The 24,190-nt window shown below is 40.6% G+C and overlaps 2 protein-coding genes across 3 annotated transcripts in view; one reads left to right on the top strand and one right to left on the bottom strand.

The window, feature by feature from the left end:
- Window positions 1-24,190, bottom strand: part of LOC109534737 (mitoguardin) — a gene marked incomplete in the record, with an annotated part of 47,810 nt that overhangs the window by 10,262 nt on the left and 13,358 nt on the right.
- On the top strand, window positions 995-21,839 carry LOC109534735 (protein unzipped). Of its 2 annotated transcripts, none has more exons than XM_019900501.2 (3): window positions 995-1,197; window positions 19,132-19,319; window positions 19,378-21,839. In XM_019900501.2, the coding sequence occupies exons 2-3, from the start codon at window positions 19,139-19,141 to the stop codon at window positions 20,586-20,588; spliced, it is 1,392 nt and encodes a 463-aa protein (XP_019756060.1). In that variant the 5' UTR covers window positions 995-1,197; window positions 19,132-19,138; the 3' UTR covers window positions 20,589-21,839. The 2 variants fall into 2 exon arrangements, with proteins under 2 accessions (XP_019756060.1, XP_019756061.1); XM_019900502.2 differs by lacking the exon at window positions 995-1,197 and adding an exon at window positions 1,349-1,373.

The raw sequence follows: 24,190 nt of genomic DNA, 5'->3' as shown, positions 1-24,190 counted from the left end.
GACAAAAATAAAACTTTCAATCAGCTAACTTTTTCCCAAAATAGTCACCTAGAAAACCGGCCTAAAATCTGTGATGAACTAGAAAACTTCTCTAAAATTTCCTGAAGATGCCACAAAATCGAAACTTTCATGGTATACACAACGAGCTCTGCTCTACAAAATTGCTCCACCCGCAAGTATCCAGCTAACTCAGGAGGAAAATAATCCATGCAGCAAGAAACTTTTGAAAAATTCTCAAAAATCCCCTAACGATGCCGAAAAAATTTAACTCTTAGCGCACATACAGTCGACTTTGCCCTACTTAATGCCAATAAACCCACGCTTCCAGCTTTTTCAGTATAGAAGGAATTAATTTTGAAAATCAATTCTGTAGAAAATGCCAAGTGCCAAAAATGCCCAAATCGATTTTTTGGATGGAGATCTTTAGCCGCATCAGTAGAGGCAAATAATTTATAAAGAGCCCTTGTAGAAGGGCGCAGCAAAAAACTTGATAAAATTTGAAAAATGTGCAAAAAATCCCTAATGAAGGCACAAACAGCCAATCTTCGAGACAGAAACAGTCGATGCTAACGCAAACAAATCAAAATCTTTCCCAAAATCATCAGGAATGAAGTACAAAACTTCTCAAAATTTTCCTGATGATGAGACAAAACCGAAACTTTCAGAGCTTGCAGAGGAGCGCAACAAAAATTTTGAAAAATCTACAAAAAAGCCCTGATGAAGCGACAAAAATAAAATGTTCAATATGCCACAAAAACAAAACTTTCAGGGCATAAACAAGACGCTCTTCTCTACAAAACTGCTCCAAACGCAAATCTGCAGCTCAATCAGAAGGGAAAAATGTAATGCAACAAAAAACAGATTGAAAAAGGGGGTGATTTGTTAGGTGCAGGCCTGGTCGCATGAATGGCATTCGCCCAAAGACCGCGATGACGTGTCTCGGGCCCCACTCGGCCCACTCGAGGGCTCCGGAGCCGGCGGATTTTGCGCGGGCTCTCAATCCTCCTGTTCGCCACTCTTCCGCCGCGTCTACGCTGTTCTGTTTTGGCTGCGACGACAAACGATAGCGACCCGGCAGTTCTAAGCAACGTTCGCGTATTCCGGTTGTGCGACTTCTGGTGTTGTGCTTATCGTTCTTATTGTGCCACAGCTTTGGATATCATTCCAGTCTGGAAACGTTCCCCCACACTGTCCAAGGTAGGTTTTGGACAGAAAACTGCTCATTGAGGGCAATTTTTCGCGCTGCGCCCACCACATCCTGGCTTGTGCACAATTGCACACTAAACCAGTTCAGTGTTCATTCACGAAGTTAGGAATAAATAATACATTTTTCGAAGACAAACTTGTTTGGCTCTGAGAGCCGAGTGGTTGAGGTGAGGCTTGGAATTCCTGCATTTTAACTGCCGAATTTTAGCGTTATTGCCAGCGACGATAAGGCAAACCGTCGAAAATATGTAAATAAGCCGATGTGCAAAACAGGATAACCTTTAGTCGTCTGATTAGCTGCTGTTACATTCCAGCCAGGCCAAAAGTGCAAATATTTGAAGTAAAATTCCCCGAAAGACGAAACTCATCAGAAGCGCCATTCTCCCTGGAACACGCTCAATTCAAGCCCTAAAGTTGGGGCTTGAATACCAGCCTTAATGGCCAAGAAGCGTGGATTCTTTTACCTGAAAAGATTTGATTTTTGACCCGTAAATGTTACGCAATGGCTTCGTTACGTGTCTATCGGTCGATTTCCAATTTTCCCAGAACCCGTGAAGCAACAAACAATAATTCGTCGATTTTCTATGCCTTAACATGGAACCACAGCGTCTAATTGCGACAATTAGCGCGAACAAAGCCTTCGAATTCCTGCTACAATTGGTCCAAGCCGCAACTTTATGGTTAAAAGCGCGATGGGATTTTTTTTCATGTCCCAAGTATGCTAAATGGCGTTTTCATAGGTTTCGTCTGAATGTTTGATTAATTAATTGAGTTCAACTGGCAGCCCAAGCCAGTCAACGCTAAAATTCGACCAGAACCTGCTGTTTAGAAGCGGTAAATTAGGAACGCAGTCAGATGATCGAAAAGGACGCTTATTTTGCGTGTTTTTCTCCGCAATTTGAAGAAGTGATAACGATTTGAGTATCGCTTCTGCTTGATAGATGTATGGATTTTAAGGCTTCCAAAACACAAACTTGCTCAACATTTTACTCAAAAATTGTTATATAATCCGGTGATTTACGATCTAGCAATTGAGAAGCCAGTCAGAGAGCAACGGTTCTATTGAACCCAAAAATCTTTAAATTGCAAGAGTTTATCAGCAAGCACAAAACAGCCCCAAGTGCACGGCTTGTTTAAACCGTCTTGGAAAAAATACAGTAATTTGCCTGATAATTTCAGTAACGTACAAAATTTCAGAAGTCAAGACAGTTTTTTCTCGATATTTTTTCAGTTGATAATTTGGGCATTAAGGGTTACAAAAGACAAAGTTCCCTCAAAAATTGCCATATTTCTCAATGTCAAAATCCGGTGATTCACGATCTGGCAATTGAAAACACAGTCAGAGAAAATATTACAAAAAATCCTGCATTTTATTCTGGATATTTTTCCTTTCTTTGCAAACAAGGAACGCAACAGATACAACAATGATTCATTTCTTCTGCTTGATGGATGGCAATGAACGTTTTGAGAGCGTCCAAGAGACAAAACCCCTAACGAATCCTTAAAAGTTGACAAACCTCAAAGAAAGCAACCAAATTGTCCGAAAAAAATCGCCCACTTCGTCCCTTTGAAGGCAAGACTCGGTCGCACTCTCAATAATCCTCGATTTCTAATTGGGAGAATCAGGAACACAGTCCAAACCAAACACAATTGCTCAAAAATTTCTTCTAAAATTGGCAAATAACCACCATCTTATTTAGAATGTAAAGCAATTGAGAACACAGTCAAGAGGAAAAACATGAAAAGCAGTGGTTTGAATTCTCACTATTAAGACCAAGAATCGATCATTTCATATTTACAGTATTAGGTTTGAAAGATTCCACAGCAGGCTTGTGATAATTTGGAAATTCGGAACGCAGTCGAAATCGAACGCGAGATACAAATAAAAACCGTGAGAGCTTCCAAGAGACAAAACTTCTGAAAAAGGACAAAATAGTCCAAGGAAAGAACAAATTAGTCTAAAGAATTTAGGGATTCCAAGAGCTCAATATTTTTCTCCAAAATTGTCAAATAATCCGATTTACAATCTGGAAATTGAGAACACAGTCAGCAAGCAGTGGTCTTATATCACACAATTGAAGCCAAAAATCGTTAAATTTCAAAGCCTTTGAAAAAAAATGCAATAATTTGCCTGAAAATTTGGCGAAACAAAAACAGCAGAAAGCAGGCAGTTTGCATTGTTTGTGCCTTCCAGAGGAAAAGCAGGCCGACAACAAGTAGTTGATAATTTGGAAATTGGGAACGCAGCAGAAACTGAAATAATATAGAAATGGAAGACTTGAGTGCTTCCAAAAGACCAAACCGTCAAAGGATGATTAGTATTTGAGCAAAACAATGCAGTCGCTGATTTTTTTCACAGTTCTAGTGGTAAAAATCGTGCATTTGAAAGAAAAAACGTATCCGAATAAGATTAAATTAGAAAATCAAGAACACAGTTTTTTAAAGAGTGGAAATCGTTGAAACTCTAAATTTGCCAAATTTACCATGCAGTAATTGAGAACATAGCCGAAGAGCAGCAGTTTGGTACCGCACGTTTTAAGCGAATTTCCAAAAAAATTAGAACCATAGTCAAACGTTTCTCCACAAGTTTAAAGGGTCAAAAACCCGCTTGGAATTTGCAAAATCAATATAATCTGTATCAATTGATGATTGGCAAAATAGGAACGCAGCAGAAATCAAAATGGGCAATTTGTGGGCTTCGAAAAAGCAAAAACATTACCAAAAATGGCGAAAAATGTACACGGCATTTAAAACTTTCAAAATAGGAACGCAACCTTGTTCACATCTTCCATTGAAAAATCTGATCTTTTCTTCATTTATAAGGCCCAAAAATTTTTTTTGTCCCACTTTAAATGAAGAAAAATACTACATTTTCAGTGGAATATGTGAAGAGGCGCCTTTTGACTGCGTTCCTAACTCCAAATTTCAAACGTCCCAAATAAATGCCAGGAATAATGAACTAAATGGCAACTTGCTCAAATAAAAAAACAATCAGTATGCAGATTCTGTCTGCTTTCCAGGCCATTTTTCCATAAGAAAGGTGCATTTGAGCCGCCTGAAATCACTCTAAAAGCGCCAATTGAGCTCATCAAAGTGAGCGAGCATTTATGTCACAGACGACACCAGCTTAATAGCAGCCGGGCCAAAGGTGAGGAGACGACCAGATTTTTTTATGGAAGCAACCAATCCAAATAATAACGATTTCCCAGGCGCCAGCCTGGTTAGTTTGCATTCAGCACCACAAATGATGGCCGTACCCACTACTTAACGACTGCAACCGAATATCAATGAAGCTTCGTTTAAAATTCGCATCAATCTTCCGATGGCGATTGCTCATTTGAGATCGGAAAAATTTGCGAAAGAATGCCGGGAATAATGATTATTTGGGCTGCACCATCGATCCGATTTCATTTCCCGAAAAAGGCGTGGCACCGGAGAACAATATAATAAATCATTGCAAATGTCATTGCAATTATTAAGGAAGGTTATTTTACGGTTTTACTCATTTCTTACTATCGTAATGTGTACAACTTCCTTTAGCATTAAACTCGGCGCACTAATGACTAATCGCACAATGTGAACAAGAAATCTGACTCAATTCCCATTCAAGATTGAGTGAATCATTGCGGTGGTACCTTAGAAAGATCGTACGAATCACGCAAGTGAAACAATACTTTAACAGGCTACAGGAAAAGAGTGGTTCTAATTACGGTGTGGTCCGGTCTGGGACACACATAGGCGGATAATAACAATTAATTTTTTGTATGCCTCAGCATCATTAAAATAAAATAATCTAGATTATTACCAGCAGCGGTACCGATGGAAAGAAACTGGGTCACCAGCAAGTATTAGGGCCGAATCCATCATAGTCGTTGGACGCTTTCTTGCCACCGTTTGGGTCTAAAAGATATGAAACCGTCCGCGATTGTTAACGAAAATCGCCATTATAAAACCGATCCCGCTCCGATAAAGCTCTAACAGCTGCTGTGTGCGTTTGTTGGCACATCTGTCCCAGTTTTTTTCAAGCAAAATGGTGCATTTTCCCGTTTTGAAGCCATGAAAGGCAAAAGGTAAATGCAACACAAGTGGTTACATAAAAAATCCCATGGCAGTTGAAGATGGCCTTTTAGAGGCTCTAATATTATTGTTTCCAAGTAGAGTTTCCCAAAATGCTCTGCAGCTGTTTGGAAGGATACCAAGATGAGAAAAATGTTTGCAAAGTACTAGAAGTTCTTCTGCTCAAAAACGCATTGAGGTGTCATTATCACGAGACTTTCATGAAGCTTAATTTTAACTTAACAGGCTCAAAAGTTTCAATATTCAAAGGATTCTCTGCTGACTGACTTGCTTCAAACGCAAATAGAACATTTTCAAAAGCTCTAACATACTATTGAGCATGCTTCGACAGCTTTAGTGCTCCAAATGCAAGTAAACCCCCTTTCTGAAGCACTAATATACTGCTGAGCATGACTCGGAGACCCTTTCTGAGCCAGTATAAATAGAAGGCGCAAATAAAGCCTAGGGAACAGTGATATATAAGTACAGGACTCTAAACGCAAATAAAACAATTTGCGAGATTTTCTGATACTATTGAGAAAACGCTGATAGCAGATAATAACTTAAAATGAAATAGACGCATTTCCTGCAGCTTTAATGTGCAACTGAACCTTTCGCACCCAAAGCCCCTTTCCAGCACTGGCATACTATTGAGCCTGACTCAAAGAGCCTTTAAAGAACTGGCATTAGTAGTTAAGAACATTGATGCTCGAAAACAACGTTCGCGAAGCTTTATGATACTACTGAGCAGCACTCAGAGGTCCTTTGGAGAACCAGAAGCCATCAGCGGTATCCAGTGAGTCTTAATGGTTTTCAAAGGGAGATTTTTGAACTTTTGGGTCGGCAACTCTAAATAAATCAATTCGAAACGTGTTGTTTTGTGGCGCCCGAAAGCCGCGTTCGTGTTGAGTGGCCATTAGAAGCCTTCATTGCTCCACAAAGCCAAAGAATGTTTATTTGACGAGATAAAGCGAGAATTGTGTTCGGGAAAATTGAGGCCAATCCATAAAGCAGCTTGGGTTGAGGAATTAATTTCTGTGCCGCAATGAGAGGAGATGTTGGACACTTTGGCATTATCATCGCGATCCCACAATGCAAATGCTGCACTTAATTATGCATACTTTTGACAGCCAAGCCCCCAAAGTCACTGCTTTTTGTAACAATGCGCCCATTTAACAATCTCAGATTCCACCCAGTCACTCTTCACCGCTTTGATGGAGAGTTTAATAAACTTTCCGCGATCTTTTCGATCATCTTGCACGCATTGTATGGTAATGATGGTGCGCCAAAATACCATCCGAAGCCCCAGTTAAATTCAGTCGCTGGATGCATCGATTGCACATGGAAAATTTCCCATAGGATCGTTATCTAAGCTCAAGACAAACAAGACCTGCCTAAGGTACACAGTGAATCATCATACCGTCGGGTTGATTAAACTCCAGCCAATCCCTTCGGGGTCTCGATCGGCACTTGCAAACAATGCACTTCTTTGCTTGATCTGTTTGTCCGGATTATTTTCGAAAAGTGACTAGTAGTGAATTAAATTTTTCTTGGGATTTTGCCTCAATGTTTTTAACACAGAATTTCCTCGTCTTCTATTTGAGATTCATATATCTGTAAAGCGCTAAAAATGGCAAAGCAAAGTGTGAAAAAAGACACAAATTTTGAGGCAAAATGCCCAATGAAAAAGCATTGAAAACCTTAATCCGGGACAACTATATAGAACTTTTCTACGCAAAGCCATCGATTATGCATTCCTTGGCCTGGATTTTGTGTGTTTAGAGTGTTTTGCGTGAAACAATACTCGGAGTCAATAAAATGGCTAAAGCAAATATTCGAGTGAGTCGTAAAAGGCCGACGAGGTTATCGGTTCTTTGTGTTGAGGCGACAAGCGCGAAAAAATTATCCGAACACATTAATCATTTTTATAGTGGAAAGCGATTGAGACTCCAATCAATGCAAAAATGCCAGCTGATTCATGGCGATGTTTCTCCACCAAACACACAGACAGCGGTTGCGAACTAAAAGAGAGAAAATTGGGGAAGCACCAGCAAATGAAGACTTTTGAAGTGGAAGCAGGCTTGACGACACCAAAATCAGCAAGAGATGAAGCAAAAGAAGCAGATAAACGAAGATGTTGACTAATAACTGTCCTCGTTTTATTTTTCGGAAAACCGCGAAGCCCTGACCAATCGCAACAAGTTGATTAAGCGGTACCCCCGTACTTATCTAGGCAAAGAACTTGTGGAGATTTCATTGTGTAATGAACTGCATCCATTCATGTAGTATTTATAGCGGTACGGCCTTCTTTGCGATTATCTGTGACGCTGATTTCTTCGCGGAACAGCCGCGTTTTTTACGAAGAAGAAGATGAAGGGTTTGAGAACGAAAGGAACGGCACCCACTCATTGTCGAGGAACCGAGCAGTCGGACGTGTGCAGGTATGTGGTCGTGACCTTTCTTCTTCATTTCGGTGGTTTTGAAGGTGAACTGCTTCATCCATCCATCCATGGGCTGGTTTTCCTGTCGCAACAGCCAGAGATTTCGAGCAACCAGCTGACCCTTTGTGAACCCTTCCAGGGATTTACTCGAGCGTGTTAACAACAATAACGTCCAGTTATGGGGTTTCATATTTCATAAATGCTTGCTCGGGAAAAAATCCTTTGCACCGAGGGTCAATGAACGGGATTTAAGCCCCTTAGAAACAGTCGGCAGCTGGAAAGAGCCGAGTTTTTTGGTCACTTTCGGGCTCTACGATTGAACAATGCAAAGTGCTCTTGAGGAGATTACTTTGTGTCACCAAACCCACATGCACTTGCAGCAGTAGCCGAAAGCTCTTCAACTGCAACATCTGTTGATGCTAATAATCGAGTGGGTTCCATCTGAGCACTGCAAGTGTTTTTTTTCGGGGAGACAAAATGATCAAGTTACGCCACTGTTTGCTTGATCAGTGCAACCTGCTGCACTTCGGCGGCATCCACAGTTAATTTAGTGTAAAAGCACGGAAGGGTTTGGGAAGTTAATTGCAGCTCGCCGCCCCCTTGCAGGATTTTTAATGAGTTCGCTTCTATGAGTTTTAATAACCCATCTCCCGGCCGTAATGGGTTTTGATAATGGGCCTTTGCTGGTGCATCGGCAAAGAGCGTGTTTTTCAAAAAGTCACTTTAACAAGGTTTGAGATGGAAGTGCCGTTAGGCGGCATGAATATCCGAATATCCTCGTTCCAGCTTTCACCTAGCAAAGACTTCCTCTTTATACAGTCGGATGTTGACTTCGGATTAGAGCAACCCGCATATTTATGTGGCTTTCTGTCTTCAAGACATCTTGCACGTCAAAATATGTTAAAAAATCAAGGAAATGCCCACCCTGACCACGTTTCGTCTCTTTATACATTCGGATGTTGTCTTTCCAATAGTGTAAAGAGCACATGTTTGTGCTTCTCGATCTTCTAGCCATGAATTATTATATAGGAACACAAACCAACCCAAAAATTCGCCAAAAAAATGCCGATGCCAACCACAATGCCTCTCTTTATACAGTCAAAGTTTGCTTGCGAAAATGGTAACGGGCGTATTTTTAAGATGTTTTAAACTTCAAAATTCGCCAGGAAATAGAGAAAATGCCAACTGTCATCGCGGTTCCTCTTTTTATACACTTAAAATGTGTCTTTCGATTGTAAAATTTACCCCAAAATTCCTTAAGAAATGAGGAAAATGACCAGGAGAAATGCCTAGATAAAAGGTGAAAAAATATAGCTCTAGACGGAATTTCCTCTCTATGCAAACAAATGTTGACTTCGGATTAGAGCAGCCCGCATATTTCTGAGGATTTTTGTCTTCAAGATTCTCATTGTTTCAAAAACACGGCTTAATTCTGTCACAGATTGTCGGTCGCAACCAGTTTTCCTCTTTTTATACAGTCAAAGTTTGTCTTTCGAATATCGGAACGTCCAAATTTTTGCGAGTTTCTGCCTTCACTTATAAATTTGAGAACAAATGGAGAAAATGCCGATTTTGTCGACGATTACTCTTTTTATACAGTCGAGATTACTCTTTCGAACATGGCAACGCGTATATTTTTGAGATGTCTTGAACCTCAAAATTCGTCAAAAAATGGAAAAAAATCCAACCACGACCACGTTTCCTCTCTATACATTGGAATGTTGCATTTCGCACAGTGCATCGCGCATATCTTTGCGACTTTCTGCCTTTCGAGTATGATTTGCCTTCAATTCCTGTTACTGTTGTTTTAGCTATATTTTGAACTGCAAAATTCGTCAATAAATGGGGCAAAATCCGATTGCGACCGCATTTCCTCTCATTATACACTCGAAATTTCTCTTTCAAACATCTGAACGCGTATATTCTATGAGTGTATATTTTTGTGCTTTCAACCTTCAAGTAATGAATTATTTGAAAACACTGTTACTTGGCGCCTTTTTAAGATCTTTCGAACGAAAAAGAATAATCGTCAAATATGCCCATTTCAACCATAATCCCTCTCTTTATACAGTCAAAGTTTGTCTTTTGAAAATGGCAACGCGCATATTTTTTAAGATGTTTTGAACTTCTGACGAACAAAATTCGTCAAGAAATTGGAACAACGCGAACCGAAACCACGTTTGCTCCCTTTATACACTCAAAATTTGTTTTTCGAATATAAAATCGCACATCTTGCACGTCAAAATATGTTAAAAAATCAAGGAAATGCCCACCCTGACCACGTTTCCTCTCTTTATACATTCGGATGTTGTCTTTCCAATAGTGTAAAGAGCACATGTTTGTGCTTCTGAATATTCAAGCCATGAATAAGTATGTACTAACCCAAAAATTCGTCAAAAAATGCCGATGCCAACCACAATCCCTCTCTTTATACAGTCAAAGTTTGCTTTGCAAAAATGGCGAGCGCGTATTTTTTAGATGTTTTAAACTTCAAAATTCGCCAAGAAGTAGAAAATGCCAACTGCCAGCGCGTTTCCTCTTTTTATACACTCAAAATGTGTCTTTCGAATATAAAATTAACTCCAAAATTTGCCATTTTCAAGATGTCTTGACATTCCTCAAAAACTAGGAACACTTCCGATCACGGCCGAACTTTCCCTCTTTATACAGCCGAAGTGTTTCGGCTAATGTAACGTAATTAAACAACACGGTTACTTACTGACAATTTTTCGATGTCCTGAACTGAAAAATTTGTAAAAATCTTGGTCAAACGCCGATTGCAGCCAGATTTCCTCACGTTACACAGTCGAAGTTTGTCTTTTGACCAGTGGAACGCGCATATTTCTATACCATTCTGTCTTCCAGCTATGGATTCTTCAAGAACGCTGTTACTTGTCGCTGTGACCACGTTCTTTTGTATGTGCGTTATTCGCAAACCCGTGCTGATCACGCTTTTCTATTACTACATCGGTTCGGCCGACCATAAAAAAACGGACAATGCATGATTGACATGCAGAATCCATTGTGTTGCCTTCCAGAAGATTAATGGCTGCAGATATGGCGAGATTCAGACACTTGTAAAAGATCAAACTTTTCCAGCTCGATTCGGTTGAAAATGCGCTCAAATTGAACCGTCGAGTCACTCTGTTAGATGTGCCCTCGTTCGCCCCCCCATCATGAAATCTTTAAAACAGAATAAGGTTACCGAGCTGCGCCCCCTCACATAAATAAACCAGGTTTACGGAATAGCAAACTTTCCGAAAATGGGGGAGACCGGAAACCGTTTAGCTGCAAACACCTGCAGGCAATTCGCTGGCATAAACTGGCAGAAACAGCTAAAATTGCGTTTTCCACTCCACATGCCAGCAATGGTGGATGGAAAAACGCGAGTTCCAAAGGGCCTTTAATCGAATCAAGTTTCCTGACCGCCCACCGGATTATTGATCTAGAAACGGGCCAAGTTCCTCATCGATTTCATCGTGTTATTTTCACAGTCATGGCTACAATCTTTGGACAATGAGGACCGAAATAGCGTTGAAGCAATGGGCGTTAAAAGCAAGCCCACTCAGCTGGGAGAATCATGTAAAAATATCGCCCAATTGAACGGGAAAAGACTCTCAACATCTTGCGGCACCGTCTTATGGCCCTTGTACTAACTAATGAAAATTTGAGGGCAAGTTTGACGATAATGAGAAAAGTTGCCGGCTGTTTCCACCGCAAAAATGCCCCCCAGGCTTCGGGAAAAATCCAATCGAAATAAAAGCTCCCCGATTCTCCCCGTTGAATTCAAAGGGTCCTCATTTCCTTTAGTTAAAGCAAACCTTGACCGAAAATCCATTTGCCCACTAATCTGGTGCCCTCCAAGCGACGCAATTAAAATTATCGCTCGTCAAGTTCATTAATATACTAAACAAGGCTGGAAAAAGTGGTGTTTACGCGCATGAAATCAACCATAACGTTGCTTTGAAGGTGCCGAAACGACTTAACACTTCAATGTTTTTGTTGAAGATTTCCTCCAGACGTATACAAGAATAATGTGTCCAAAGTGAGGTGGCAGTCGATCTACCTAGTTCAGTCAAAGTTGATTAAAAACCAGAATCTCGACCCGATCTTCGAGTCGATTCTTTCACAAAACAACCCACAGCTGCATAATATCGCACCTACGGAACAATAAATCTATTTGTTCAGCATTTAAAGGCCATATTAAGTTTCGTTAAAACCGTCCAGCACTCGGGTTTATTAAGTGTTAATGCCCAGTAAACTGGGCAAATTAGATATTTCAAGCAGCTTGGAGCCATTTAGAGGTTCCTGACTGAGGACACAATTAACAGAATTTTTGCTTTTTGAAAAAAATTGCTATTGGCGCATTTGGACAATTCTAAACACAATCAGAAAATCACTGTTTCTTAAGGAAAATTCCCCTCAAAGGAGGGATTTTTGGAAAATGTCTGCTCAGGAATAGGGAAATATTGCAGGATTTTGCTGGTTTGGTTCTATTGAATTACACATTGGAAAAGTTTCAATTTAATAGCAGAATTTCAAAAGTACTATACAAATTTCACGTTAAAAAAGCGTTTTTTATACATTTACTTCTTCTGGCCTGCATAGGTTCAATTTTAGCCGACGATCCAAAATGTACTTGAAATGTTTGCGAGTTTCCAAAGCAAGTTTCAAGTAAAAATGCACTTTTCTGGGCATTTAGCTGCTTCAAAATCAAATTTTGATCTGGATCTTGTTTGATAGTGGCGTCTAATCTACATCTTGGAAAAGTTTCAATTTCATCTCATCAGAAATTCAAAATGGTACTTGGAATGTTTTCGAGTTTTTAGAGCAAATTTCAAGTAAAAGATCGCAAAATTTAGACATTGTCCTGATTCGAAGCCAAATTTTTTAACTGGATCGTGTTTGAAAGAAGCCTCTGATGTGCACGTTTCCAAATTTTGAATTTTATCAGCGATTCAAAATAGTACTTGGAATATTTAATATAGTTTTAAGAGCAAATTTCGAGAAAAAAGCACAAAAATGTTATATTTTTTGGATTCGAAACCAAAATTGTGTCTGGATATTGTTTGATTTGATTGAAGTTTTCAATTTTATCATATACTTCAGAGTACTTGAAATGTCTGCTGGTTTTCAAAACAAATTTTAAGTCAAAAATGCGCTTCTGGGCATTTTCTAGTCCAAAACCACATTTTGTCTTGATCTTGTTTGATTAAATGCTTTGATCTGCACCTTGAAAAAGTTTCTATTTCGTCAGAGAACCGAAATATTACTTGAACTATTTACAAGTTTTCAGAGCAAAATTCAAGTAAAATCGCGCTTTCTTTTGGAGATTCCGCAGCTCCAAAACCAACATTTGGTCTGCATACCGTACTACCCTGTTTTCACAAAAATACTTTCAAGGGTCCAAAACTTGATAAAGCAGTGAATGACGCACTTGCAATAAATAACATTTTATGAGCCATTTTTCTTGGCAGAATCACACCGTTATTGTCATATGCGTCTTCTGACCGAAACAATGGCAACATTTCAAGCATTTTCGGGCCATCAGTGGAGCACAAAATATTTAAATTACTAACTTTTGCTTGTGCAGAAGACTGTATGTTCTCTGGCTGAAACTTCGCATAAGGAAAATGAACAAAAAAAATACAACCGGAACTCATTCAGCTGAAACCGATGATACAATCACAGAACGTTTTAGTACCACAATCACGCCCACACCGTTCTTGTAGTACCATCCTAATTAGCATACGTGCTGCGCGAATGATAATCTTACCCGGCAAATTAATCTTCTGTGAGTGTGTGAGTGGGATTTGAATGAGCCGAAATAGCCGACAAAGTGAAGAGAGCAGAATATTGCATGGACACCCTGTATACAGTGCCGGAGGGCGGTTTTTGGGGGGGTTGAAAGCCAGTTGCCATGCCAACCCCCTTCACAGTGGTTGCAACTGTACGTAAACACACGTGGCCCCTCCTGCAGGCCTTCGATATGTGCAACTTTATCGGCGTAATTAACTGCTGAAGCGATTTTTACTAAATCAACTTTAGCTGTCGGTTTTTAATTCAATCCAGATTTTTTCGAGTGGAGAAACCCCTTGAGTTGACCAGGCATTAGAAAATGGAAATTATCACCCGAACCACTCATATGGCCAGATTTAGACCCAATCGATTATTTGCGCGGTAAATTAACTCGACACATGCAGATTGGAGCCGGTTTCCACGTCATCTTAATTAGAAGAAATCGCCAATGTTGATTGATGAGCATTCAAGGCAGGGAAGAGTTTATTCTACTGGGTGTTGCCGGATGGGAGCCAATGTTTGCTCTTCTCTAGCCAATTAATTAGCAGCGAAATGTCGCGCGAAAAAGCTTAGTTTTCTAGGAAAAACTGGAAGAAATTAGGGCCATTGATTGATTGATGCGCATTTGAAAAAAATCCAGCACAGATTCCAATGAAAGTTTGATTAGTAGGCGCTAATTGGCTCTAAATGGGTACCAATAGCGCCATAATTGACCCTGGTTGTTTATCAACAAAGTACACAAGTTTCACGTGTGGAAAATTAAATGGCCGATAAAACCTTCAGTAAACTTGTCCGGTAACAAATTACCGCATTTGCCATCAATTAATATAGTCGCGATTGGCCGCAAAACGGTAATGGTGTAAATAGAAGACGTGCACAGTGAAGCGCATTTTTACAACTCGTTTCTCGCCTTTCACTAAACACAATCCTTTATATTAGTGGAATTATTGAAAATGCTCATTTTCCCCTGTTGCCGGCAATTGTTCAGCTGGAAAAGGCGCTATTGCCAAATGCTGCACTGTCCCGATTTTTTCACCAACTGTAACCGTACAGTACGATGGAATGCTGTTTTTTCCATTATTATTCTTCAACTGGTACAGTTAGTTGGTGGGCAATTGCCGATTATTCACGGTAACCGTAACGCGTCTAAATTTACGGCCGGTAAGAACCTGGTCACTTAACAGGTTTTCTATCGGTTCAGACCGGCCAATCTCCATTTCAAATATCCAACAATCTCGGCCGGGTTTTTAAAGCAAATGTTGCTTTTATCGAAAGTAATCGCAGGTGTGATCTATCGACTACTCCTAAGGCGTTGTTGCAAAACATCATTTTTCGGAACGCCCCTGTAAAGCAAAGTTCTAAGCGGGAGTATTTTCAGTTGAAGTCTCCTTTTAGAAGCTCGCAAAAGTCGCTGAAAAGCAAAAGTCGCGCAAAAGTCCGCAAAGAACTTGAAATGTTTCAAGTACGCTCTTGATTGCTTGGAAATATCACTGAGTTCTACAGCAGAAACTTTCAAAAATGTCCTCTAATCCAGGTAGACTGTTCTTTGGCTAACAAGTCTTTTATGGGGTTTTCGACAAGATTTCCTTCATTGAAATTTACAATTTTTCCATTAAAGAACAGGACACATCCTCTTGTTTTACGTTTCAACATTTCCAGTGCTCTTTGATTAAATTGAATCCTTTTTATTGCGCAGACCAGACGCTTCGATCAAGCAAGATTTGGTTTTGGACGAGGAACATATCCAAAAAGCGTCTTCGAAAACGAGCAAACATTTCAAGTAGTCGGTGAAATGTCTGATGAAATCAAAAGTTTCAAGCGTGCATATCAGAGGCTTCTATCAAACAAGATCCAGTCAAAGTTCTGGTTTTGGACCAGACAAATGTCCTAATTTTGCGCTTTTTACTCAAGAAATTTGCTCTGAAAACTCGCAAGCTTTTCAAGTACCCTTCGGATTCTCGGATAAAATTGAAACTTTTACAATCTTGGCTTTTTGACAGCCTTGTAAAAAATAGAAACTGATGCAAAACACCGACTTGAGGAACATCAGGATTTTTCCTTAATAAACCGGGGATTTACTCGTCCTGCAATCGTTTGGGTCAATAATCCAACAGCAAACAAGAAGGTTCACTTGCCGGCAGAATTCGAACCAAAACCCCGTCTGGTTCAGCGAATTGTAACGGATATTGCGCTAGTTTATCCGTTGCCTCAACCATATTTCGTGGCATATTGCGGCAAATGATGTGAGCCTTGCATGGGCAATTTTAAAGGTCGTAAAAGCGACAGTGAAGCCCGAAATTAAAGGTCATGTTTACGGCGTTTGCAGGTGCTGCAGAGTTCAACCACTCGGCTAATAATGAGGGAAAACTGAAGAATCCGCAGGTTCAGTTTTAATTATCCGCCTCGTTGCAAATGGAGATAATCAATACGGGAAACTGGAACGTACTCACGGGCAATTTGCAGTTGCATCATTGCAATCATGCATTCAACCTTGGCGAAAAACATTTGCACGTATCGTTGCAGAGAAATTGGAACGGATATATATTAAGTATGCGGTGATCTTGGGCTTGCAGGAATTCCTTATTAGCGTAATCGTTTTCCTCTTTTAATATCTGGCGCCTGTATATCGGCGATCTGCCAGAGCTTTAAATGCAAAGAAACCCCGGTGCCAGTTCCCCCAAAAAACGAAATTTACCTGCCAAGCATTGAATCGAATCAAGCCCAGCTGGGAAAATGATAAATGTCCCTAACCCGTGTGAATCCACCAGTTGATATGAACCCACCGGCCAAATGTCCTCCAAAAGTTCCAAGCTTTCATCCTCTGGATTTTTACGTTGTTTGCCAACAGTTGCAACTAATGCACAAAACACATGGAATGCAACCTCCAGATGTGGTTAATTGGCTGTAAAGAGATGACCTGTTCTGATAAGTGCTTGAAGGGCACCAGGCTCAATTAGAATTTAATTCGATTAAGCCGAGACATCGCCCACTGGGCCCCTTTACATTCAAGAAGCATATGAGAGCTGAGATGGCTCGCACTTGGCCATGTAGAAAGACGCTACTTTTTTTCTGGCCACCTCCAGCAATTGATCATTTCGTGGCCAATCGGCTGGAACCAGCTGGAACCGTTAGTTGCGTGTGAATGGTTCCAATATACAGTCGCAAATGTCAAAAGAACACCTTTGGTCTAGGGAACAATTGCTGGACCTACTGGCATACTTTGGTCTGTAGTGGACTCATTTTTCCTCATTCATGCGAAAATGTGGCCAGCGTAGGACAGTCCGAAAAAAAGGATTTGTGAGGTGTAATAGAAGAACTAGCTTCTGCCCGAAAACCACAATTCCGATGCCAACAATGGACTTGGTTGAAGCACAGACAATAAAATAAACCAAAACTGACCGGAACGGAACGGGACAGGACGTGTTTGTGCTCCGCCCACATGGATTTTTCGTGGTTCGTGGATTATTTACGATGATCCATCGGCCCGCTATTCATTTACCGTTATTTCTAATTTTATGAGCGGCTGAGATAATAATCATGGGCATTTTCGAAGAGCGCGCTAGCCGACATGGGGTCACTTGTTATCAATCAAACCACTTAAATAATAATATAATCGAGCTCGGGGTTTGCTTTCAATCACGTATTGCATCATCAAGCAACATTTACGGGTACATGTGCAGCTGAATGCAACGTGTTGAAGAAATCTGGTGTATGTCATATTATTATAATATTAAACCCAACTCGTTTTTTTTCTTAAAACGCTATAAAATAATGTTTCTGTTAATAACTGTGCTTACTCACACACATACAGGGGAACTTAACCAACCAAACCAGCTATTTGTGGTTAATTCTCAAAGTGTGCTCTTCAAAGCTTCAAACGTAAAACGCAACTAGTCCGGTCAAATCAGTGTTTCACCTCGGAATCCAAGATAGCAAGCTGTAAACTCGTATAAATCTTTATCTGAACATCGTAAAACTTGGCTCAAACAAACAACGTCTACTTATGATCGTGTGGACGCGACTGTAGACGACTAAGTTCAAAAGTCAAAAAAACGTCTTCTTGCGCATTTTTTGCAAATATTGAGTTTCCTGCAAGTTTTACGGTATTTGAATTCATTATGAATATTGTAGCGAATTAAATTATCTACAGCTTTTGTTTCAAATTTTTTTTATACCTACGTTAAACCGTTTTAGAGATTGGGGGCCGAGAGCGCGCAGTGTATAACTTTTACAGGGTTATTGATTTTGAACTTTGGCCACCCTCTTGGCCCGAAAATAAGTTGCTCCTGTTTTTCCCCGAAACCCATTGAGATTTTCTCAAAACCGAAACCGACCAGAGAGCAAAAGTTAAAAACAATTTTGTAAAATTCGCCTCCCATCGCTCTGAATGTTTTAAGGAGAGCGCGCTTTTTCTCTAAAACAACATTTGTTAGACCCGCGCTTAAAGAGCAGCAAAAAATCAACATTCAGTGCAATTTCAATGAAACTTGCTCACTTCCAGAATGCAAACGTTCACTACCGCAAGGAAAATCTTCAAGTGCGCRAGTTTCACTTAAAAATACTGACGATCTGGAGGTCTTTTACGCGAAAAATGTCAAGATAAATTTATAGCTTTCACAGCCCATCTAACAGTACACAASACCTTAACGCCCAGTATATCAACTAAAACSCCAAGCTTYTTATTTTAATTGATTGGTGTCMAACTGTTTGCCCCTATGAAGCGACAAGARAWACAATSYWRAAAAACAATCCAAAMMAAMAACCAAAAWTCAAAACCAAAAMTGGTCAACAAAACCAAAAATTGACTTAAATAGCCAAATTGCCGAGCCACTTATCGGGAGAATGTTAGAATTTACCGCGCAATACCCTTTTGATCCCAAAAACTGCTCAAATTCCCGCACATAAATTTTCAAAAACGCTGAAGAAAATGAAGGTACCACCATTCAAATGTCGTTTTAAGATAACGAAAATTTCCATTAAATAGCCAAACTATACGGCGATTTATCCGCGCAATGTTAGAATTTAACACTTTTTAGCTCAAAACCTGCTCAGTTTGTCACCGATTTAAAATGCTAAAATAAATTGAAGAAAAAGAGAGTTTTCACCATTCAAATCAGGTTTTAATATTCCGAAAATCCCCTTACAACAGTTTTATCCGAACAATGATCTTGTTTAACTGAAAATTGCCCAATTTTCCACCCATTTTAATTTTCAAAAGAACTGAAGAATAGGAAGGTTTGCAGCTTTCAAATGAGGTTTTAAGATTCCCAAAATTTCCTTAAATAGCYAAACYAGASGGCAATTTATCCGGAAAACGTTAGAAYTTAGCACCCAACACAGGTTTTTATCTCAAAACCTGCMCAATTTTTCGTCMAATTTAAATTTTCAAACAASTTGAAGAAAAGGAAAGTTTTCACATTTCAAATGATATTTCAAGTTAAAGGAAATTCGTCTGAACAGCCAAACTACAGGGCAATAAAATAAAGCTTTTTATTTTAATTGATTGGTGTCCAACTGCTTGCCCCTATGAAGCGACAAGAGATTGAAAAACGTGCGAGATAGACAAGGATGAATCGACTGTGGGCTAGCGCGTCAATCTGAATTCAACAATTCCGATTTCCTTTTGCAGACCAGCAATGTTAAAGCTGCTGCTGCTGTTGGGCGCCATTGCGCTGGCCACCAGCGATCCAGTCCACATAATTTCCTACAACTTGGAGCAAACGGTCACCTCCTCCACGTTGCAATGGGTGTCCACCGACGGCCGGGACTCCTCCATACTCAAGTACGCGGTGATCGCGGCTTACCAAACCGTCGACGGTAAGTCACTCAAACTCAATTAGCCCAACCTGAACCCATCCAGCGTATTTAATTCCAGGTTCGAACGAGCCCGCCCTTACCGGAGAGGAGAACGACATCGCTAAACAACAGGAACCCGTCTACATTTGCCGCGCCCGAGTAACTGGAGTTTGGGTAACTGGGCAGTTGCGCTCCCGCAACCAAGTGTGCACCACTTCGCTCTACAAGAAAGTGGAGGATTATCGCCATTTCGAGGTGCTGATCAACATTGATCACAGCGCCAGGCTGAGCTGGGTGGGCAAGAGCAAGTACACGAATATCCCGCAAGGCGCCGTGACCAGCGGCGAGAACCTACTCAAGACATTTGTGGCGAGAAAACCCGTAGAAGGGGGCGCTTTGAGCCACTACGTGGGCACATTCAACCCGTCTGAGAACCTCGGGATGTACCATCTGGTGGACGAGAACAACAACGAAATCACCTTCGAAGAGGGCGAGATCCTGGTGGAAACTGAGCCGATTGCCTACGAGTTTCGGCAGATCAAGCTCAAGCGCACTGGCAGGCGCTTTCCGAAGAAGAGGCTGACATTGGCGCAGACTATTCTGAAGAACGACGAATCGGGCATTCAGCGAGTGGAAAGCGTGATGACCTACAACTACACCTACTTCCTTAGCTGGGGGAAAGGGCATGGAATGCTCACTGGGCTGCCCTTCACAGTGGTGCTCCCCAATGGAAAACGACTCAATGGAACATGGGCGCTGCCCACGCCGGAGGACAAAGTGGAAACGCTTCCCGTGGAGAAATACCTGGATGAAGGCACAGCAGTCAACATCAGCCTAGTGGGGAACTACACGGAGACCGAAGTCCCCTACACCGCAACAGTTGTAGCGATCTACAAGGACGGCGAGCGGTTGGACTTTACCATCGAGGACATCCAAAGGGAGAACAAAATGGTGGACGTCGCGTTCGACTTCAGCCCAGTCTATTTCCTCCATAACAACAGCTACGTACCAACTACAACCACCACTACCACCACCACGACCACCACCACAACCACCACCAGCAAATCGACCACCACGCAAGAAGCCACGCCCATGGCGGCCCCTGAGGTGGTGCTGCGACGGAAGCAGGAAGAGCTGCATGCGGCCAACCCCAAAGAACAAGAGAACGAGGTAAGAATCGCGTCCTCATTGGCCAAGAAGCCGGACGCTGCAGCGTCCAGCGCCACCACTTTACCCCCACTATTAGCCACGACACTGGCCTGCATTCCCATAGTGCTCAGGCTCACATAAGTTTCGCAGTTTTCCCAGAAACCGGGCAGCTTGTTTTAGACTTTTAGTTGGCAGTTTTTCATACAGAGTGATTGTTGCGTGCAGATCACGCCTCCCTTCAGTTAAAGTGGGCGGGGCTTCGAACGCGGGTCCTCCCATTGGGATAATTTACTTTTTAGATTATACTTTAAGTTACATACAAGGGGCGTAATTGGGAAAAATATATAGGGTGGCCCAGGACAGACACCTAAGTTTCCCGTTCAATAATTCACCTTAAAATCTGCAATGAAATACTCCTGAATTTCCACAGGAAACACCGTAATGTACTGCATTCAAAGTGGGAAATCCGGAAACTGGAGCTAGCATACCTCAAATATGGGTTTGCACCAGTGGCCACCCATATTTGGCGTGTAGTATCTCCAGTTTTCCGCTTTCCCATTCGGAAGGAATCACCCTGTATATGAAGAAGCGTATTGAATCGCTCTGTATAACTGGTCTGTTTAGTTTAGTGCGTTGTAAATAGACTGTGTAAATAGGGGGCGACTGTTGTGCCGGCATTTGGACTTTTTGCTGTTTATTAATATTATGATTAATTACTACTACTGTCTTCGTCCTTAGTCTGTAGGCTTATCTAGACCGTTCCCGGGAACTTAAGAGGTGCTTTTGATTTACCACATTGTTTGTTGTTATTTAATTTTATTTGTTTCATTATAGTTAGGTTGTATTGTATGTTAGAAGGTGGATTGGACGCCTTTGATGCGCTGTAGTTGAAAAAACAAAACAATGAAGAAATCTATATTTTGCATATAGTGGCGGCGCGGTATAATATATATTTTTGCTAAAAACCGAGGAATTTTGTGTTCAGTATTCGGATGTGTAGCGCGTGTATAAATATCGTCGTGTCCAGCTAATCAAACGAGGTGTGATCAAAACGTTGTATATCTACTAACCTATATTATTGTAACCATTCCAATTAAGTTCAAAGTACAAAAGTTTTGAAAAGCCTCCCTTCTATAAGCTATCCTACGTATATAATATGTGATACATGAGCATATGTAATATGATTTTCCGTATTTGATGCGAACAAGTTCGCTGTCCAGCCAAGCCTAGATCGGATACTTTCGGGAGGTACTGGCGCTTTAGTTAGTTGGGTACCAATCGCGGCGAATCGGGTTTAAGTACCTCAAAGGGACTGACATGTATAGATTTTACAGACTTTTAATGTACATTTCATGTATTATGTAGATATATCAATAAAACACATCAATTATGTTGGCCTCTTTCATTCAACCTGCCGATCTAGTGAACCAAAAGGGTCCGAATCACTCAGACCTAAATCGGGAAAACCGGACGGATTGGTAGCTGGCAACTTGGTTCAAATTCGCCATATCAGCACGCAAGAGCCGGGCGCTAATGATGATTGAAATGACCATCTTGTCACATGTGGGATAATGAAGTCGCACTCAACAATAATTGATTGTGCTTATGTTAACACTAATGCGGATCTTGCTACTGAAACGTGGGCATATTTTACATTTCAATTCATCGCAACGACAAGTTTACGGTCAATTTCAACGAAACGACTAGAAACTTTGTTCCGTTCTTGCCCAACTTATACGAGGATCGATAGCTGAATGTTTGCATTATAGAACCTTTCTGGATGTGGAAAACTGGACTAGGGGCGAAGATTCTTAAGTTTACAAATCGGGTTTGAAGATGGGGGGATTTTTCGCTTTTTAGGCGGTTATTGGCTCAAAAGACCGCAATTTATCGCCAAGTTTTACCGTTCAGCAAGAGAGGGGCAATTTTTTCCAAGAAATCCATGAAAGAGAAACTTCTGATTTTTCAAATGCGTTTTTCAGATGCCAAAATTCCCAAAAGTAACGAAATTACAGACGATTTGTCCAGAAAGTGAATAAATTTAAACCTCAAAACCAACTCAATTTAACAGCGATTTTTAATTTCGAAAATAAATGAAGAATGAGACGGTTTTCATCTTTCAAATAAGTATTTAAGGTAACAAAAAATTTCCTAAATAGCAAAACTTAAGCGCGATTTGAGAAGTAAATGTTAGAGTTGAACGCCCAAGACACTTTTTAACTCAAAACCAACTCAATTCTGCAGCGAGGAGAAAAATTCCAAAGCACTGAAGAATAGGGAGATTTTTAAGATTCCGAAAATTGACTTAAATAGCCAAATTGCAGAGCCATTTATCGGGAGAATGTTAGAATTTACCGCGCAAAACCCTTTTGATCCCAAAAACTGCTCAAATTCACGCACATAAATTTAAAAAAACCCTGAAGAAAATGATGGTACCACCATTCAAATGTCGTTTTAAGATAACGAAAATTTCCTTAAATAGCAAAATTATACGGCGATTTAGAATTTAACACTTTTTAGCTCAAAACCTGCTCAGTTTGTTACCGATTTAACACGCTAAAATAAATTGAAGAAAAAGAAGGTTTTCACCATTCAAATGAGGTTTTAAGATTCCGAAAATCCCCTTAAACGGTTTTATCCGAACAATGTTGTTTAACTGAAAATTGCCCAATTTTCCACCCATTTTAATTTTTAAAAGAACTGAAGAATAGGAAGGTTTGCAGCTTTCAAATGAGGTTTTAAGATTCCCAAAATTTAATAGCTAAACTACAAGGCGATTTATCCGGACAATGTTAGAATTTAGCACCCAACACAGGTTTTTAACTCAAAACCTGCTCAATTTTTTGTCAAATTTAAATTTTCAAACAAGTTGAAGAAAAGGAAAGTTTTCACATTTCAAATGATATTTCAAGTTAAAGGAAATTCGTCGAAACAGCCAAACTACAGGGCAATAAATCCACAAAAGTTAATGGCTAAAAACCCAAATAATTTTTTTCACCTTCCACACGAACTTTTCTAATAGCCAAAAATTCGGTCAGGTAACAAACAAAGCTACAGAAGTGACACTTCTTTAGCCTTTAACAGCAAAACAAACGGCGTTTTTCGTCGATCTGAAAGTGATATTGCACTTTGCATGCAATTTAAAAGCCATCGTTGGCTCAAAACAGACTCAATTTTTGCAACGACTTAAACATTCAAGAACGGTAGACACCGGAGGGTTTTATCATTCAAATGCACTGTTAAGAGGCCGGAAAATCGCAATCAAATGCTCACGGAACGTCGAGAGACGCGAAAAATTGCTCGAGAGGAAGGTTCTGATAAGACAAATATCCTGTTAGTGGATTAGATCGTTATTTACTCTCAGCGCCGTCTTCCCGATGAAACAAATTTCCTTCGCCTGGATAAAACGCAGCAGATTTTTCATCTGGCCCATCGAGGAAATTGCATCGGGAAAATTAGACGCGATTAAAGCCAGCCCCCCACTGCATTTGCAGACATTTTGTGGGACTTACCCTTATGTTCGGCACGAAAGAGGAAAGAAACCATTGCTTACCTGAAACAAAAAAAAATCGATATCAGACAACAGAGTCACCCTAGCGCCGGTTTAAGGGCACATTTGATGCGGCCTGATGTGTGTCAATAAAGAGGGCTGTGAAGGTTTTTCTTCTGGCGGCGGGGGTTGGAAAAAAGCGCCCCCGAAAGTTATGATAATGACCAGTCCTACCAGGGGCGGATCCAGCTTT

The sequence above is a fragment of the Dendroctonus ponderosae genome, unplaced genomic scaffold, assembly GCF_020466585.1.
Source record: "Dendroctonus ponderosae isolate FM_Combo_2020 unplaced genomic scaffold, Dpon_F_20191213v2 Dpon_F_20191213_11, whole genome shotgun sequence".
NCBI lineage: Eukaryota > Metazoa > Arthropoda > Insecta > Coleoptera > Curculionidae > Dendroctonus > Dendroctonus ponderosae.
This window is presented reverse-complemented; position numbering and strand designations above follow the sequence as displayed.